The sequence below is a fragment of the Labrus bergylta genome, chromosome 8 (genome assembly GCF_963930695.1).
Source record: "Labrus bergylta chromosome 8, fLabBer1.1, whole genome shotgun sequence".
Lineage (NCBI taxonomy): Eukaryota > Metazoa > Chordata > Actinopteri > Labriformes > Labridae > Labrus > Labrus bergylta.
Window position 1 is genome coordinate 24,479,752 of NC_089202.1, and position 19,988 is coordinate 24,499,739.

Here is a 19,988-nt window from a genome sequence, read left to right on the forward strand (position 1 = left end):
CAAAAATAACAGGCAATAAACAGTTAGAAATGAGAACAGTATCACCTTGAGGTTGGGCTTCATTTGACATGTTGACATAAAAGACACAGCCCACCACAGGGGGAGAACACATACCAGCATTAGTACCAACAGGTATATTCATTTACACATTTGGTATACACATATAAACACATCCAGTCAATAGTACCTGTTCTCTTTATAAGGGCCCCATGTTGTATTCCAAAAAAAAGTTTAAAAAAGTTTTGTCCCCCATGATACGATAAGGTTGAAAGATTACATGTGACTTTTTGGTACATATATAAGAAGATGAGACGATAATGAAACCAAATATCAGCTAAATCTCTATTTCAAGATCATGATCAGCATGTCCGTTATGATATCAGTTCTGAGAAGTAGGCTCTCCGGAAGATGTGCGTGTCATTAATTCACATGTTTGTTTTGTTGAAGAACACACTACATGTTCCTATAACTCATATATTTTTGTTAACTGGCACTCACTTTGAATCATCTCTTGTTCACAGCCTGAAGCTGCTTCTTTGGTGCACTCACTGCACAGATAAAGCTATGATGAATTCAAATCAGCAGGCGTAAATTCAAACATGTACCTAAACATTTAAATGAGGGAATTTGCATGGACACCCTGTTGTTGTTAAATGTAAGTAAACAAAGGACCTTAGGTGATAGGTTTTAGGTCAGGGAATGTGGCTATGATGTAATCTGTTTTTTTAGCTCTCAATCCTCATTTGTAATTATTAATTACCAGAAAATCAGATATTGCGTAGAGCTCAGTATTCATTCTTTCAACCTCCTTTATTTACTGTATACTTGAAAGATCATTGAGGGGCAATTCTCATTTACAATGACATTGAGTCATTACAGAATCATTTAAAGAGGACATATTATCCCCCTTCTCCACGTTTTCAAACAGTCCCCTGTGGTCTAAATGAAACATCTGTGCTGTGCTTTGGTCAAAATATAACATGAATCAAGATTCAAAATTTTTATTTGTCACATGCTCATACAGATGTGCAGTGAAAAATGCACAAAGTGAATCAAGCACCAGAGGAGGTTTGTGACCCTGCATAAACCAGCTTTCTCAGAACGCTCCATGTTGGTGTGTGTGTCTCTTTAAAGAGCCCATATTATGCCCTTTTTGGGGTTCGTATATTTAATCTATGTACCTACTTTTGTACGTTCACAATAGCTAAAGTTAAAGAAAAGTGTCTGTTTTCATGTACTGCTCCTCCTTGCTCCCTCTACGCTCTGAGTCCGTCAGCTGCACTCTGTTGAGCCCACATTGTTAGACCCCACGTAGGCCAAGTCTGCCCTGATTGGTCTGCCGATCCGCTCTGTCGTTATTGGTCAGTTGCTCAGCACGCGTCTCGGAAATTTCAACATGAGCTGCAGGGCTTGCCACAACGAGCCAATGGGCTCAGATCAGTGATCTCACACTGACAATGATGCCGCACTGACACATTTTTATCGAGGGGGGCTAGAACCGAACGTTACATGCGGCTAATGCTACAGCTAACAGGAGGAGGTAGGAGAAGCTGCGTTTCCACAGACTTTGAATTTTTGCACATAGATGTGCCTAAACATGCACAGGACACATGGAAAACAGGGGAGGGGATTTTTTCACCAGAATCCCACTGTGACATCACAAGGGGAGCACATTTGAAACGGAGCATTTTTCACTGTGTTGTAAGACTTGTGCAGACCACAAACAAAGGACTGGATGAGTTTATTTCACATTTTGTGGGTCAGTAGACACTTAGGTTACCCAAATATATGTTCACAAACACTGTAGAAGTGGATTTTTCAGAATATGTCCCCTTTAAAGTTCCCATGAATCAGCTGGTGGAGAGCTTTGCTTGTTTTCTTTACAAACAAGAAACCATGGAGGGACTTTTGGATATTGATTGGTGTTAAAAAAGGACCATTTTCCCAAAGCGAGCATATTGCCATGACATCACGCCTGTTACTGTTATGTTCAGGTTTAAGCATGGGTGTACTTGTTAGTGTTGTAGGTCAAGTCCACACTAACTGAGACCAAGACAAACATGAGACCAGAGTGCTTTGAGACCGAGTCAAGACCATTAATATCACTGAATCATCATGTTGTGTGCATGTTGTGTGTCATTCTCTTAGACTGTAGATATGAATATGGTTCCTTCGATTCAAATGCCAACGTTTCATTTATTTTTTTGGTTTAATTCAAACTGCAGCAGAGTTTTCAGGATGTAACACAAAGTTGCAGTTATTTATTTGTAAAGTAGCCACAAGAGCAGAATTTTAAACTTCAATATGATATGCCCTCGTGCAATCAAATGGAAACCCTGCCCAAGTATTTGTGCCATTAAGACAGTGTGCAGGAGTTTGTTTGCAGTTTTTACAGGATTCATTCCTGCCTTACACGTCTTCTTAAAGAGACAGTGTTTTAAAAGCTTTGGTACTTTTTCACTCTATTGATCATTATAGTCAAAGAGGTAGTGTCCTTTTTAGGCCTTGAATGGGAAACGTTGATGACCTAATTTGAAAGCTTTTAGTTCGCACTCACACTAGCCCCAGTTGTCTGAAGATCGCTTGCCCCTCACCCCTCCCCCCCCTCCCCCCCTCCCCCCTTCCTGTTTCCCCGCTGACCTGCGCTCACACTGCTCCTGGACTAATCGGGCCTGAGCACGGTTACCTCTTGTGCATAACATCGTAATACAACACATGCATGGCTTTTATGTGATCATGAAGCGTGCTATGGATAAAAAGCAAAACAATTTTACATTTCTCTATAACGAAGGCTGTCCACATTGTGTACTCGTGCTTGTGCTCGTGCATGAACTGTAGCGTACCGAAGCACACCTCTTCCAAGCGTGCCAGGGCCAAAGAACTGAGCCCAGATCACTCAGATTCACACACCTAGTTTAGACATGTTAATAAGCGTGCTTCAGGAGGCCCAGAAAAGCTAACTTCCTCATGTTCCTCTCGTATGATTGGGCGTTAAACGGCTCCATTTTCAAGTCATATTGCTTGGCTTACCAAACTAGCTGCTAGCCATAGCTTCATATTTAATCAGTTAAATATGACATGTATGCTAAATGAGAGCAAATCAGATTTTATTTTTCCCACAATGGTCGAATCGTTTCCCTCTGGGGTTTTAAAAAAATAATCTATGTATCCGTCGATGGTGGCCTATAAACTCGAAGGTCTAAGAAGTCAAAAGTAGAACACAAAAACCGACTGAAAGCTTTCTTTCCCCCTCTCACTCGAGACAATGCTCGCTGCCCGCAGGCTGCTACTAAAGGATATGCTATTGCATCAGCATGTGCACAAGACATGAGAGATGAAGCCGCAACACAAGTATTGATTTTTGGAGTTCCTTCTGTTATAACATGTAAAAGCTAAATTGACCAACAAGCCAATTTCCCAACGAGTCAAAGGAATCCTTTGGGGGGCGATTTTCATGGCAGATTTAACAGACGCACAAACCTGAAAGTGGTGGTGTAAAATCAGACCCTGGCGTCCCGACCGCCTCCAGGAAATTGATCCGATATTTACTGACAGGCCGACACTGAGCTGATCAGTAAACTGATATATCGATCAGAGCCTCAATAAGGAGTGGATCTGTCTCTTTATTTCAGATTCAAACACTTAAACTCACAAGGCGCACACTCTTACATATCAAGATGTTAAAGAGTATTTGTAGTAACAGGAACATTACAAGGAATTGAAACAACAACAGAACAGTTCATAAAATCATTTTTGTAATCAAACTATAAAAAAGCTGTACACGTTCAGCTTGTGATATGTTGGGCTACATGATGGGGTAGCAGCCGTACAGCGCGATGCCACACTGGTTCTTCTTGTTGCGCGCCATCCGGATGTAGCCCTTGTCTCCGAAACGATCGCCCCAACTGTAAACGAACAGAGGAGAAAAAAAAAGGTTGAAAGGTTTCTTTATAGTCTCCATAGGGAAGTTGGTTTGCAGCTGGAGACATGCTAAACTTATACATCTCTAATAAACAATCCACAAACATTTACTACATTAAACATTAAAGACCCGCCAAGATCATCCTGTATTCTTAGCTTTCATTCACGTGACCAGCGAGGGCAAAAAGCGCTCAGGAAAGTAGCGGCCCTGTTGAAAACACTGTTGAACTGCAGCACCTGACACCCGGAGTAAAACTGAGATATTAAAATACATCTTTTGTGGGGGGGGGGGGGGGGGGGGAGATTGGGGCTCTTGCGACCCTCATACAGCTCACGGGACACTACTCATACCGCTAAAAACAGAAAAGTCCTTGCTGGTAGTACGGTTCAAAGAGTGACCATGTTATCTGGTGACTTTCAGCCGAGTGCGTCTTGTTGGTTGTCAGACGTTATGAGTCCTAACGAAAGCTTCTCTGTTTAGCTTTCATGAAAACATATCTCACAAGTATTTTTGACATTATGATGATATAAAAACTGAACAAAGAGGCATTCGTTAGGATACATTTAAGCGCGTTTGTCTGAAAGTTGTCAGTTGACATGGTCACTCTTTTAACCGTAACACCAGAACGTCACTTCAGTGATGTTTGCTCATATTTAGAGGAGAATCCCTCTCCTTATTTTTGATAGGGCCTGGTCAATAATGCTGCTGTTTGAGAAGTGAAGGGCAAGAAATTCTTCATCATTCAAGCATCCTTGAGCGCTAATTAGCTAACATTAGCTAGTTAATGTAAGCTAACAATATTATGACGTCCTTTAAAGGTCACATATTGTGCAAAATACAATCTGCCATGGTTCAATCATAGATCCTCTCCATCTTTAGCCTGCTCCACTTTTCAGAAAATGTGTGCTCAAACAGGCCGTTTGGAGGTTTTCCCTTCATGACATCACAAAGGGGCAGTAACCCCTCCCCCAGGTGGGTGACACTTCCACAGCTAGGTGTTTGTTCTACCCTCTGAGTCTGCCTTCTCACCGTAAACAATAGGACATGGAGCGAGAAAGCCAGAGGCACCCAAGCCCTTCCAGAGAGGGGGCGTGGTCAGACACAGCTCATTTACATATTTAAAGGTACAGACACAGAAACAGCCTGTTCTGAGCAGGGCTGAAATAGAGGGGTTTATAGGCATGATCAAATACAGGATCCGAGTGGATTTAGAAACTTCACACACATGTTTTGAGGAGCTCTGAGACTTATTTAACCTAAGAGGAGGAGAATATGTGACCTTTAAGGAGAAATTATTAAGAAACACATCGGATTAATTATTAAAGCTGAAACTGTCCTGCTGACAATCTGAAAGTTTGGAGGTTTGTTTTCATGGAATAAGTTTCGAGAAATGAAACTCCTTCTTCTCTTTTTTTACACGGATGATTTCCAGACTCCGAGTTTGATGTAACATCTACCACAACACTGAAGTCAGCAAAATCACAAACCCTGTTTCACTTCCTGTGCGCCCTGGTACAAAGGTCTTACCTGTTCTTCACCAGCCAATAGTCCTGTCCGCTCAGAGTGCCGTAGCCCACAGCCAACACTCCATGGTTCACTTTCTGGGTGCAACTCTGATCATCGTAGACTCCTGCCAGGACGCAGATCAGATGAGAAAAAATACATCTGAATATATTCAGTCTTTTAATTACTGTATTGACTCTAATGGAGTCGAGAGGAGAGCGTGTGTGACCTACCACTCCTGTAGAAAGTAAATCTGGGCCGTGTGGCGTCGATCGCCACTGAAATGGGTCCGATGGTGGCGAGCGCCTCCTTCAGAGCGCCCTCGTCCCCCTCAGGCAGGAAGCTGTACTGGGAGCAGTTGGCGGCGCGGTACTGGGGGTTGTAGTGGCATGCTTGTGACTAAAAGAAGAAAAACAAGCTCAGTTTAAATCACGATTTAAAAACACGATCTGTGTGAAGCCCGCCTGCTTGGATTAAAAAAGGGGAAGCTGCGTCACTTTGAAACATCTTCAGAGCGGTTTGATTTCTTCATCTTTGAGGAGTCTCTAAAAAGCTGAGACTCAAAGTGACTCACTGAGCTTAATAAGACAATAACTCACATCACAGAGAAACTTTTTGTTCTTATTTTTGAGTAAAATAAAAACACAACACCTCCGCAAGGCTGCTAAAGACCGTCAGGACTGCCCCCCCTCCCCCTCCACCTCCTCCTCCTCCTCACAAACACCAACAACAGCGATCCAAATCAAGCCTGCAGGACAAACACGTTGTCCGCTCCGATTAATTTATTGTTGCTCCAAAGAGACATTAACAGACGAGTCAGAAGAGTGTTTCCGTCTGCAGCCTGAGGACTCCGACTAAACTTCCTGAACACCCACATCCTCGTCTCCGTACAGAAAGGGATTTAGGGATTTTTACTAAAGATCTATACGTTCCCGCTTAAAAAAAACAGAATCTCTATTTCTTGTAAACTGGAGTCACAGCGCTCAGCAATCCGTCACCTTTCACCTCCTTTTCTGAAGCTCTCATACGAGAAATAACAAGCGGTTCATTTTGTGCAGAAGAACGACGGACTGAATTCAAACATTTCCACCACAACGCCGAACAAACTGTGGAGCAACATGACCTCCTCTCATGCAGACATCGTCAACGAGCACAGTTCATCTCTGCATCCACAAAACCAAGCTGAGACTCAAAACAGTCTATGAACCAGATCCAGAAACACCGCTGTCTTCTCTGAGCCCGAGCTCCTTTAAGAAGGACCGAGGTGAAGTGGAAATCCGTCCCTGAGGTCAGACGAGTCAGAATCAGTCGGACGTTATGAGTCCTAACGAAAGTCGCTTTCATGAAAACATATCTAATAAGTATTTTTGACATTATGATGATATAAAAACTAAACAAAGAGGCGTTCGTTAGGATACATTCAGGCGCGTTTGTCTGAAAGTGGTCAGTTGACATGGTCGCTCTTTTAACCGTAACACCAGAACGTCACTTCAGTGACAATGCTCATATTTAGAGGAGAATCCCTCTCCTTATTTTTGATATGAACGGGTCAATAATGCTGCTGTTTGAGAAGTGAAGGGCAAGAAATTCTTCATCATTCAAGCATCCTTGAGTGCTAATTAGCTAACATTAGCTAGTTAACGTAAGCTAACGATATTATCAGGTCCTTTAAAAGGTCTTTAAACAGACTGTCTTTTTGGACCGTCTGGCTTCTTATCAGCGCTCAGTTCAGAAAGCATACGTTCATGTTTGGAGGTGTATTTATGCACATGGCATCGGTAACCTGCTCATTAGTGAAGGAAACATTCATCCTGAACCTTTTTTTTTATGCCGTTATTTGAGAGAGAGGACAGTGAATAGAGTCGGAAATCAGGCCGAGAGAGGGATTGAGGAATGACATCGGTTTGATTGCAACCCGGGCCAATCGCTTGGAGGACTACAGCCTCCATACTTGGGGCGTGCAGACTAAGCACTACGCTAACGGCGCCCCAAACATGATGGAAAGATGTCATAGTGGGGCTGCTAGCACCAGAGCTGTTTGGGGTTCGGTGCCTCGCTCAATGGCACCTCAGCTGAACTCTGGAAGTGACCTGGCACCACCAGTGACCTAAAAACTACAAATCCCACTGTTGCATCCACCAAAGTGCTCTGTGGATGGAAAGTATAGCAGCAACTTGAGTTACGAGAACATCAAATCATCAAATCGACTGAAGAGACAGTCTGTATAGCAGTCTGTGTTTCCGCTGGTCCTGGGTCAGAAAACAGTCCTAAAGCAAAAATTTTGGCACCTGGCATCTCTCCAGCAACCAGACAAACTTCCACATTTTGGTCCGCACCTGGACTGGATCTGGCGGCCAAAAGTTCCCAACCCCGAGGTCCCTACAGACTGGGCTACTGCCGCCCCCAACTGAACCACATTTTAAAAACCACACTCTGAACGTATCACAGCAGCAGCGGTAAAAAGACGCCTGATGATAAACTGTCCATCCTGCAGTCCTGACTCGTCACCTGTTGAAAATATTTGGAGCATTACGAAGCTAAATTAAGATGAAGGAGACCCTGATCTGAACAGCTGACATCCTAAGACAACTTTCCACTTTCAAACTTTACAGAAACGGGGTCTCTCCTCGGTTTATAAAACACTTACAGAGTGATTTTTAAAAAAAGGGGAACACTCACCTGTCCCGTGTACGGGTACGCAGCATCCGAGTCGATGCCCTTGTTGTCGATGACGTACTGGAAGGCACGGTGCATGAAGCCCCCATTGCAGCCGTGGTTACCGTACTTGGAGGAGCAGTCCACCAGGTTTTGGGGACTCAGGTCCACCAGCTTCCCTGTGGTCTTTGCTAACTGGCCCTCCAAGGCTCCGGCGGCGCTGAAGGCCCAGCAGGAGCCACAAGAACCCTGGATTCAGACGGTTTGTGTTAGCATTAACTAAAGATATACATGATGTTCTAAAAACTCCTCCAGATGCTCACTTCATCATCCAGCTGAGCCCGAGAGGTGAAAGTCTGTCTTGTCATTTTTCATGCTTTGTGTAACTTATGATATCTGACTTCATTCAAACGGATCTTTCAGCTCGGTGCACGCTGGAGAAATGTAAAGATTTACTGATTTTGTAAACATGGGATCCACACACGTAAAGACAGATTCCCTCTGACTAGCCTGGCCTCAGTTAGACCCCCTTTTTCCAGCAAAGTGGACCAGGGTCTGATTCTGGGCTGGTTCAACCTGCTAGCCGACTAAGAACCTGCATACGTCACTCAATATGTCTCTGATTTCCCCGCCTCACTTGCACGCCATCTTCAAGCACAACAACAACAATGGAGGTCTGCAGCGTCTCGTTTTAAGTATTTCAAACCGACATCAGCACGACGGCTCCGAAGGGATTTTTTTCTGCACGACATGATTGCTGTGGACGGTGATTACTTTAGAGAACAAAGATAATTACCTTTAAGGTTTTGATTCTTCCTAATATTGAATTGAATCGCAAATGAAATAAACTGCAGATAATCACACAACGTTTGTCCCTTGAGTCCTGTAAGATAGTATTGTTTATCTGATGCACACACCTTATTGCCACGTGCATTTAGTGCAGATCACAAACATATTCACAGGGGTCTCTCTCTCGTAAACAGAGCGACACGTTCTGCAGTGAAACGTTTAAATCTGAAGAGGTTCTGATATCAGCCGAGTTTGTTTGTCTGATTTAGTTTGTTAATATCTCCACTGAGGTATGAAGCTCTCTGGAAACGATTATTTAAATATTACTTTATTACTTTGATGAGACACTTCTTACACGTTCCTCAAACACGTCTGAAAGTCAAAGCTGTGACCATTTAAAGATTGAAAAGATGTTGGATGAGCTGTTGTTAAACTGTGTGTGAGAGCGTGTGGCCAAAAGTGGATGTGGCAGCATTTGTGAAAAAACCTGTTGCTGTGGTGACGACTCCCTTTCTGACGAATGAGAAGGAGGGAGGGTTTTGATTAAATGTGACTTGTTGTGTTGCTGAGTGTGCAACGTGTTTGTGTGTGTGTGTGTGTGTGTGTGTGTGTGTGTGTGTGTGTAGTTATGTGTGTGCGTTTGTGTGTCTCTGTATGTGTGCGTGTGTGTGTGTGTGTGTGTGTGTGTGCGTCTCTCTGAAAGTGTGGGTGTGTATGTGTGTATGGTTTTGTGTGTGTATGTGGTTGTGTGTGTATGTATGTGTGTATGTGTGTGTGTTTCTGTATGTGTGTGTGGTTGTGTGTGTGAGTGTATGTATGTATGTGTGTGTGTGTGTGTGTATGTGGTTTTGTGTGTGGTTGTGTGTCTGTGTGTGTATGTGGTTTTGTGTGTGTGTATGTGTATGTGTGTATGTATGTATGTGTGTGAGTGTGTGTGAGTGTGTGAGTGTATGTATGTATGTGTGTGTGTGTGTGTGTGTGTATGTGGTTTTGTGTGTGGTTGTGTGTATGTGTGTGTATGTGGTTTTGTGTGTGTGTGTGTATGTGTGTATGTATGTATGTGTGTGAGTGTGTGTGAGTGTGTGAGTGTATGTATGTATGTGTGTGTGTGTGTGTGTGTGTGTGTATGTGTATGTGTATGTATGTGTGTGTATGTCTCTCTCTTACCTGCATCTTGACTTTGGTCACACAGCCTTTCTCTCTCCAGTCCATGGTGTCGGGAGCAGCGGCGCCTGTCGTCCCTGTGAAGGGAGAGGACGCCCTCTGGATGTCAGAGGGAGGAGTGAGCGTGGCGAACTGCTGCAGGATCTCCTCTTCTGTCTGTGAGGAGGAAGAGGAAGAGGAAGACAGCTGATGAAGAGCAGCTCCTTACAGTTCAGTTTTAACTCACCATATCTCCGTTATACAGACGCATCCAAGAAAAGCAAAACATGTCCATCATCTGTTCATTTTTATATTTGGTTCCAGTTGCAAGTCGGAAAAGCAACTTGGACGCCTCCTGGAGTAACTTAGTTTTGTTGTATAAATACAAAACGAAGCTCATTGAACCCTCGACTTTAAACACTAGATATACCTAGTTGTAAATCTTTCTTGGACATTAGACTAGAGAGAGATTAAGCTTGATAAAATTTAAAACTTTGATCTGACTGCCTCAGATAACGATGCCATCTCTACACTGATAAAGAAAGAATTACTTTGAATAAATAAACATCTCCCTGCCCTCTGAGTCGTTCAGTGAGAGTCTTGTGGATTCAGATCCAGTCTGAATGTCCAAAGAGTTTCCTAAACACGGACTGAGGGGAGGCAGGTTAGAGGACATAAACCGAACACCACGTCGTCGTTTATATTCCTGCAGTCGTTCATTAAGCTGCTCGCAGCGTGCTGTCGACACACGTGGTGGTGCCCTCAAACTTCAGAAACCCGCTCATTATTTCAGTGAAGTCTCAAAAGGTCGGAGCTGTGAAAGTAAAGTTTCTAAAGGGAAGTCGAGTCGAGCAGCAAAATGTTCTCATTTACATTCTGACAGAGGTTAAAAAAAGTTGTTTATTCCCTCATCTGAAGTTTTGATACGTCTGAAGCAGCATTAAAAGAGTTATCATGGAGATATCATCTTTGTTCAGAGTGAAGCAGTTTAAGAAGAGCCGATATAAAAAATATAGACTCTGTACTCGAGCTTTGAATCAAAGGAAATGTTCTGATTTCTGTTTGTAGACCCGTCTGTGATGAGGTGAGACAATATTTAGAAATACTGTGAATAACTCTTATCCTTCATCAAATCAAAACTGATGAGTCATCAAAACATTTACCCCCCCCCGTACAGTGTGTGTCAATCGAGACATGAGCTAATCAGACCGGTTTGATTTTTTGAACCAGGCTGTAAACATGTTAATCTCTGCTGTAAAAACAGGCTTTTTAGAATGGGTGTGTATGTGACTTCTTGTGCTTCTGCAGCCAGCCTCTAGTGGACACTCGAGGAACTGCAGGATTTTACACTTCAGCATCAGCTTCTTTTTTCAAGACCGGAGGTTGCTGCTTGTGGCTGACTTTAAATTCGATACAGACAGTCAAAGCTGTTTGTTCTGAAAAGTTCTTAAAATAACGACTGAAATGTCTCAGATATAGGTTTTGTGTGTGTTTGTGTGTGTTTGTGTGTGTGTGTGTGCGAACTATATGAAAACGCTGCGGGGTAAACACATTGAGCATCAGCCTTTCCATCTGGCTGTCAAGCTGCAGAACATTTTTCTTTCTGAACATTTTCATTCAGCTTTACTCCACACTGCACAGAGGGGGCTCCACACCCGTCCATTACGACATGTCAGAGTTAGGATTCAAACTGATGTCATGCAGAAACTGTCAGCTGTTTTTTTAACGTGTCTTCCGGCTGCAGCTCTGCAGTCTTCAGACTCTGAAGACGCCCGGACACGCCCTCACACCCTGGACACAAACTTTTCAAACAGAACACTGTACGCAAAAACAACCCGTCATAAGAACATTTTCTTCCCCCAGGCTGTCCCTCTGATGAACGCTGAACAGTCACAGAGTGTCAGACCTGTTGCTGTGAAATGACTGTAAACTAAACCATCACTGTGAATATACATATATGTATATACTGTATTTATTATTTAATTTAAATGATCAATATACACACACTTATACGCACACTTATGTAAATACTGTAATTGACATCTTTAATTGACCCCTCTGTCACATAACTGCATTTTTCTTTTTCTCATGTTACTTCAGCATCTTTTGCATTATTCACCACTGCACTGTTTCATATTCAGTCATGTAAATATTAGTCTTTTCTTATTATGTTTATTGTTGATATTTAATGTTGTACCTGTACATAAGAGAGTACAGTTCACCAAAGTTAAATTCCTTGTGTGTGTAAGCATGCCTGGCCAATAAAGCTGATTCTGATTCTGATTCTGAAGGGTAGCATTTAAAGTAATTTAAGCTAACAGAGAGACATTTCAGAAACAGGTGCAAAATGTGACCTGAACTCTGGAATCAAAGTCTCAGTCTGTGTTTGAGAGTTCTCTGAGTAGTAAAAAGTGTTTTCCCTTCTTGTGAGACGATCTTCATCGTGTTCCTCATCAGTCAGTCTGTGTGTAGCTGTGTGTCTCCTTCAGTACCATCTGTGTCCACCAGGTGGAGTTTGTAATCCTCTGAGCGACTTGTACGCTTGTTCAGCTCTCAGCCTACGGTAACGTTGATCGCTGTGAAGTACAGACCCACGACCTGCCCGCCTCCTCTGCTCACCTGTTGTCTTTACCTGAGCAGTCAGAGCAGCACTCCACACGCTTCATTCACTGACCTGTACACAACCGTTTGATTTAAATGCACCATGATGAGGAAAGTAGAACAAGTGAGGTCACAAGTCCGGCCTATGTCGCTCTGAACCCCTGCACGCTTTGTGCAGCGAGGGGTTGAATTTTTCAATCGTGTCAGGCGGCGTGCAGTGGGTTAGGGTGGCGGCTGCACGTGCAGTCATAACAGCGCCTCTTTGATGATAGATGATATAAAACTCTCAGCTTTTTAAACTGGTTCATCGGCCTCACAGGAGTTTAGGACACAGAGCACTTTTTAGACGAATAAAAAAGTGTTAAAGTGCGTCTTCATCGTTTACAACTCTATCTTTAAAAAAAGTGTCTTAAAAAAGTCTTGACACAAAACAGCAGAGTACTTTTTGTTTTCAACAAACTGAACGTAAAGGAGGAAACGATGAATCTGTTACATATTCAAAAATGCACGCTCGTTGCTCCTCTGATCGTTTTTGGTTTTTTTGACATTTAAAGGTCTACATATTCTATTGAGATAATGTTCCCCGTTATGTTCATCACCCCGAGCTAATGTGCATGTAATAAAAGTCCTGAAAATATACGCAGAGAGAGAAAGCTGGCACCGAGCCTGTGGGGCCTCTCGGGGATCCAGCCTCGTCGATATTCCAGCATGTATATAAAAATAAACCAAACTCTAATGTAAGGATTAGCTGCTGAGCTTCAAAGTTCAAACTAGTCGCACTGTTTCCAGAGTGACCTCTCAGCATCACGAGGACCGCCGTCATTAATGAATCAAACTGATAATCATAAATCGATACGTGCAGAGAGCAGAGTGAAGGAGCTTCTCACCATGTCTCCCATGTGGTTCATGCTCAGATCGTAGGTGTGAAGCCCCATCGAAGCCTCCAGGTTGTGCATGGAAATGAGCATCAGGTTCTTCTCCCACAATTCCCGGCGGCGTACGTCTTCCACCTCAACACAAACACATGGAGGAAGAGTGCACGAGGTCAAACTCTGTATAAGTTCATGATTAATTGCATGTATGGATTTTCTGGCTTTAAGATAAAGAAAGAAAACTTTTTTTTTTTTTACATGCACACTTTCTCACTCACCTCATCTCGGTACATTTTCTCATTCGTCTTCTTCCACAGATCCCAGTGGACGTCCAGCCTGCTGTCAAACATGGCCGCCGCCCCGACACAAAGAGAGATGAGCAGCAGGCTCCCCAACATCAGGCCTGTAGACACACACACACACACACACACACACACACACACACACACACACACACACACACACACACACACACACACACACACACACACACACACACACACACACACACACACACACACACACACACACACACACACACACACACACACACACACACACACACACACACACACACACACACACACACACACACACACACACACACCACATGAGAACTCAGGATGTCTCTCTGCTATACGCAGAGAAAAACAACCCGCCTGATGGAGATCAGGCGTCGAGTCACAAACATGTTTTTTTAAAACCACAGAGTCGACCGCTCAGACATTGCAGGTTTAGAGATGACTACATGTTTTCACACCTCAGATATCAAAAGATAAAATGAAGAAAAATAATCTAATGGAGTTAGATGGAGTTGGTCGGTCATTTAAGAGCTCAGCTAAGACACATTTTTGACTTTGTCTCCAAATGTGTCTTGAGGCCCGTTGTAGTCGTCAGTATTTTAACCTCGGCCTGAAGTCCCGTCCCTGAAAGATTACACAAATCAGGCCACTGACATGTGGAGAAGCAAATTTACTGCACTAAGCCATCAGTCCAGTAGGCGACGGTAAGAAGAAGACGAAGGCCATACAACAAAGATGATGCCATATAAAGACGACGGTTAGAAATCAGAGTTAGCCTGTTGTTACATGTGGTCCTGTTCTCTCTCTCTGTTTCCCCTCACTCCCTCTACCTGCTGCACACCTGAGTGCAATCTGTGCTCAGGAAGGAGGAGGAGGAGACGGAGGATGAAGAGCAGGAGGAGGAGGAAGAGTAGGAAGAGGAAACGGAGGATGAGGAGGATGAGGAGGATGAGGAGGAGGAGGAGATGGACGAGGAGGGAGAGGAGGAGATGGAGGAGGAGGAAGAGGAGAGACTCTGGGCGGTGAGGATCTTTGCGTCCCCTTTTCACCTTGTTATCTTTCTCCCTTAATGCAGTTTTTTTTTCTTCCCCCGGCCCGCGCAAAGTCGACAAAAGTAAAAGACACGAGTATCTCCCCGTGTTTCAAAATCAAACCAGAATAAAACGGGTTTAAACTCAACAGTCTGCGAATGTTTGCTTCTTTCATGAGAGCTTGTGTTGGGAGTGTCAGGTACCGGTGTCTCGTTAAATCAGACAAACATAAAGTGAAGCATCTCGGCAAAACACACAGTAAGACTTATGAATAAACCTCAAGTGGTGCTGCAGCACGAGGAGCAGGAAGCGGTTTCCACATGTTGGCTTCAGTTACATGTTGCGCCAAACATCCGCCCGTCTGTGAGGTCAGACGACGTCTGTGACAACACATCGACACAGAGGCACGGATGAACTTCAGTTTTAACACCTGCAAAGTTCAACGATTGTGCGAGCAGGGGGGAAGCACGATTCATCGATGTCTCCTCAGATTTCCAGCGTCAGTTATTTGTGTAGTTTCTCATCGATCAGGAAGCTTTGACATGAAATCAGCTGCTCAGAATTGTGACGTTAACATCTGAAACTTAACGTCACAGCAACATGGCGGCTGTGAGCAGAGACGCTGCTTGTCAACAGGTAAGGCAGGCAGCTGGCCAGTAAGGGGCCCTTGAGGGCTGACAAACTTTAAAGGTCACACATCCTCCTCCTCTTCAACAATTCTAAATAAGTCTCAGAACTCCTCAAAACATGTTTGTGAAGTTTCTTGTTCTAAATCCACTCTGATCCTGTATTTGATCATGCCTATAAACCCCTCTATTTCAGCCCTGCTCAGAACAGGCTGTTTCTGTACCTTTAAATATGCAAATGAGCTGTGTCTGACCACGCCCCCTCTCTGGAAGGGCTTTCTCGCGCCATGTCCTATTGTTTACGGTGAGAAGACAGACTCAGAGGGCAGAACAAACACCTAGCTGTGGGAGTGTCACCCACCTGGGGGAGGGGTTACTGCCCTTTAAGCTCCAAACGGCCTGTTTGAGCACACATTTTCTGAAAAGTGGAGCAGGCAAAAGACGGAGTGGATGGTCTTTTCTCATCATTGGGGGGTTTGTAGACAGACTAGAGACACATGTTAGAGTTAGAGGAACATGGTGAAGTGGATTTTATAAATTATATGTGACCCTTTAAACCATATTTTAATCAACGTGCCAATTTTGCACAGATCTGACAGCTCTCACTCTCATTGCCGTGTTTAGAATCTCATGCATTATTCCTGAGGAAACCACTCGTGGAAAATAAAGAGGAATGATCTGTCTGGGAGTGAAAACAACAACACAATGGTGGTTGGAGGGGCCCAGAATACATTCTTGCCTCGGGCCCCGTCGGACTCTAGAATCTCCACTGCCTGTTGGAATATGGTCGACAGTGTATTTAAGGACAGAAATCTGATTTACTGTTGTATCTTCTGAATGTTTATTTTTCAGGAGTTGTAATGAACAGCTCTGTGAAAAGCTTTAGTAGATATTCCTCTTGACGTCAGAGTTATTCTTTGATCCATCAGCACACTTCTTTCCCTCACTCGGAGAACGTTTTGTTCCAGCAGGAGAGAAATGTTTTGCCGTGTCCTCGGATCACAAAGACCTTAAACCCCCAAGCTGCACAGCTTCATCACCTCATGTTATCATATTCATCTCAGACGTATTTAGAAAGCTTTCACTGCCAGCGCTTTTCATTTTCCCGGCCCTCGTGATTCTGCCGCTGCATGTTTGGGAACCTGTAAGACGCTGGATGAAGTCCCTGATCTTTTCATTCTCCTGTGTGAGCATGTTTTTACCCCCGTCAATATTTAGATGATTCATCGAGTATCATATTATCTGCACAAACGTCCGATTATCAAGTTATTCTGAAGAAGCTGCAACGGAAGAACAAAAAGTAAACGCAAAGTGTGTGTGTTTAAGATCAGCATGGATGGTCAGCAGCGGTTGAGCATCACTTCCTCAAATATCAAAACTTGTGAACTGTAAATAAATCAACCTTCAACCCCCCTGTGAAGCTGCTGTCACAAAACCTGAAGTGAAACTCATGAACCAGCAAGAAATGCAGCTGAACGCGTCCTCATCCTCAGTTATGGTGTAATCAGGTGATTTTTGTTTCAGCGGAGAGAACGAGCTCGCTGCCAGAAAACACAAGAGGATCAGCATTTAATAACAGGAAGTTTAAGGAGTGACTAATAATCAAACATCAGGTGAGGGAGCTCTCAGGAAAAAAACAGAGATCAGAGTGCTGATCTGCCTGTTTCACATGATTCACTGGAGGAATATTATTAACAATCAGAGAGCTTTACAAATACACCAAGACTCGAGTTATCAGAGGAGTCTCTCTGACAAAAGGGGACAGAGACTGGAAGTGATTTAAGGACACTAGGGTCACAAATCTGTCTAATCTAAAGTTGTGAAAATGTTACCTTAGTTTTACAATACTTTCTCTGGGTTTTTATTAGGCCCCGACCAATATGAGATTTTTAGGGGGTGATACTGATGTCGATGTCCGGAGCTGAGGCAGGTTTTAAACCTCCTGACAAACTGTTACACCGCGCCCGCCTGTCAATCATATCAGATCAGCTACACGCCTTATTGTGAATAACTCTTATCCTTCATCAAATCAAAACTGATGAGTCATCAAAACATTCACCCCCGTACAGTGTGTGTCTTTAGAGACATGAGCTAATCAGACCTGTTTGTTTTTTGAACCAGGCTGTAAACATGTTCATCTCTGCTGTAAAAACAGGCTTTTTAGAACAGGTGTGTATGTGACTTCCTGTGCTTCTGCAGCCAGCCTCTAGTGGACACTGGAGGAACTACAGGATTTTACACTTCAGCATCGGTTTCATTTTTCCACCTCTGAGGTTGCTGCTTGTAGGAGATTTGAGGTAACGTCATGGGTGGAGTCTTTCTTTGTGTCGGGCATTGAGACCCAAAAAAAAAAAATCAGCGTCACCTCTCAGCAAACAGTTAACACAAAGATTTGCAAAACATCCTCTCCAATAATTCTATTTATGTTTCATGTTTTACAGAAGTTTAATCCACTGCCAAGCCATGCTGGAGAGTTTAATTTTTTTTAAACTATAACTGATATCATGTCTTCTCTGTTTGCAAAATCTGTTGCAGCATATTTCAGGTATCAGAATCTTCACCGGGAGGGAAAAGTAATTTGGGCAGATATTGTGCAATATCTGTCGTGTTTAGCATTGGTGTGAGACTTTCTGTTTACATGTTTCTCTTTTGTTTTTTTCATCGACTGATTCCAGTGGAAGCAGCTGAAAGTTTGGCAGCACTTTGAGTCCAAGACAAATTCCCCCACGGGGACAATAAAGTGTGATCATATCGTATAGCAACATCTCTGACTCTTTAAAAGAGTCTTACACTTTGACACTCAGTCAAAGAGCAGAAGCATGGGTGTTGAAAAATGTTCATAACAAGAATGCGTCCCTCTGTTTTCTTCAGGGTGGGGATCAAATAGAAGCTGTTGAAGAGGTCAGAGGCACTCGGAGGGGTTTATGCATAAAAAGCCTTGAACTCATCAGGGCTTCAGATTCATAAAACACAGCAACAGGTTTCAGACATACTGGCCCTGATGCATTAAAGGCTTTTCATACAAACCCCTCTGAGTGTATCAGACCCCTTCAAGAGTCTTTTTTTGTAGACTTTTCAGGTCGCCTGGATGAGACCTTCTATCAAAGTTACACTGAACTTTATGCAAAGAAAACCAACTTTATGCTGCTAGTTTTGCTAAATTAAGGTTAAGGTAACTGTATCTGTACCTGTAGGTAGAGAGTCAGCTTCATTTTACAGGACAGGACAAAAACATGATGAAGTAATGAGAGGGCTCAATACTCCAGAGATAACCCGACAGTAAGATCAAATATCCCAGCGGTAAGAATAAGACAAATACAAATAAGAATATAGCACCAATCAAGTCAAACATGGAGAGTAGAAATCTTTACACACATTTCAGAATAAACTCTGAAGAGCAGGAAACACACGGCATGTTTTCAGAAGGTTTGTGTTGCATTAAATTACAGATTATCCAGAAGAAAAAAACACCCAGAAGAAGACGTGATTACGTCAAAACAACTCTCATATTTAACTTTCACCTGTAGCCAGGTACAGATCAGACTCTACCGAAAACCGAAAGTAAAAGAATAAACATCTTAAATCGGTTTTATTTTCGGATTATTCTGATATGAGAGCCCTGTCATGGATATAAACCTCGACAGGTTTTGATAAAAAGTGACAATCAGAGGGTGGAAAGAGTCAAACTTACCTTGATCAATCGGTCTCATGGTGCGTCTGTGTTGATCCCAATCTGCCTCTGTGTGAGAGACAGTGTGTGTGAGAGACAGTGTGTGTGTGTGTGTGTGTGTCTGTGTGTGTCAGTGTGTGTGTGTGTGTGTGCGTGTGTTCCTAATCGAAACTTATGAGGTAAATGTCACATGGTCCGTGTGCATCACTTCTTCTTCCTCTTCAGAAACAGAGAGCTGCCCTCCGCTCGTCATTTCGGTAAACACCTTAACAAACTTTCTGCAGTGGACAAAAAAGAGGAAACGGAGCGTTTGCGGAAATAAGTGAGAAAAAGTGATTTTATCGGCTTTAAACCTCAAAGAAACATCTAAACTTTATAAAATGAGTCAGATTCAACCCTCAGAAAAACACAGCAGAGGTAGTTAATCTGATTTATTGTCCTAAAGCATTAAAATAATAACTTATTCACTTCCTTCTAAACGTCTAAAACCGGCCCTCTAGCAGCCCCTAGAGGCTGAAGTGTAAATTACAAGACATAATGCAAAAATGTGACCAAACCTACAGTCCATGGACCAAACCTGTGGTTGTAAAAAATGCTCCGCCATCACTGAATTCAAATGTCTGATCTTTTTTTTAATGTACGGAGGCCTGAATCTGCCAAAAACAAATACATAAAAAAGGTTTTAAAAATGTAAAGATTAAAATAAATGTCTTAAAATGATAAAAAAAATAGACTCAAATCTGAAACAGGGTTAAATCTCTGTTTTAATTTGTTTTGTTTTTTTCTTTTTCTGACTTTTTATCTTAACAGAGGATAGAGCCAGAGAGAGAGAGAGAGAGAGAGAGAGAGAGAAGAAAGGAGCCAAATGTCGGAT

General features: G+C 43.0%; 1 protein-coding gene across 1 annotated transcript; it reads right to left on the reverse strand.

The window, feature by feature from the left end:
• Positions 1 to 3,603: 3,603 nt before the first annotated feature.
• ctss2.1 (cathepsin S, ortholog2, tandem duplicate 1) lies at positions 3,604 to 19,296 on the reverse strand. Its single transcript, XM_020655025.3, has 8 exons — positions 19,136 to 19,296; positions 13,764 to 13,888; positions 13,501 to 13,623; positions 10,037 to 10,189; positions 8,105 to 8,329; positions 5,659 to 5,824; positions 5,450 to 5,552; positions 3,604 to 3,905 (listed from the first exon to the last, which is right to left on the reverse strand). Exons 1-8 carry the CDS (start codon positions 19,152 to 19,154, stop codon positions 3,806 to 3,808), a joined length of 1,014 nt encoding a protein of 337 aa, XP_020510681.2. The 5' UTR covers positions 19,155 to 19,296; the 3' UTR covers positions 3,604 to 3,805.
• Positions 19,297 to 19,988: the final 692 nt, after the last annotated feature.

Coding starts and splice junctions, on each gene's coding strand:
- ctss2.1 (XM_020655025.3), bottom strand. Junction 10,190..13,500: donor TGAACCACATGGGAGACATG/GTGAGAAGCTCC, acceptor TCCTCCTCACAG/ACAGAAGAGGAGATCCTGCA. Junction 5,553..5,658: donor ATTTACTTTCTACAGGAGTG/GTAGGTCACACA, acceptor GCGTCCTGGCAG/GAGTCTACGATGATCAGAGT.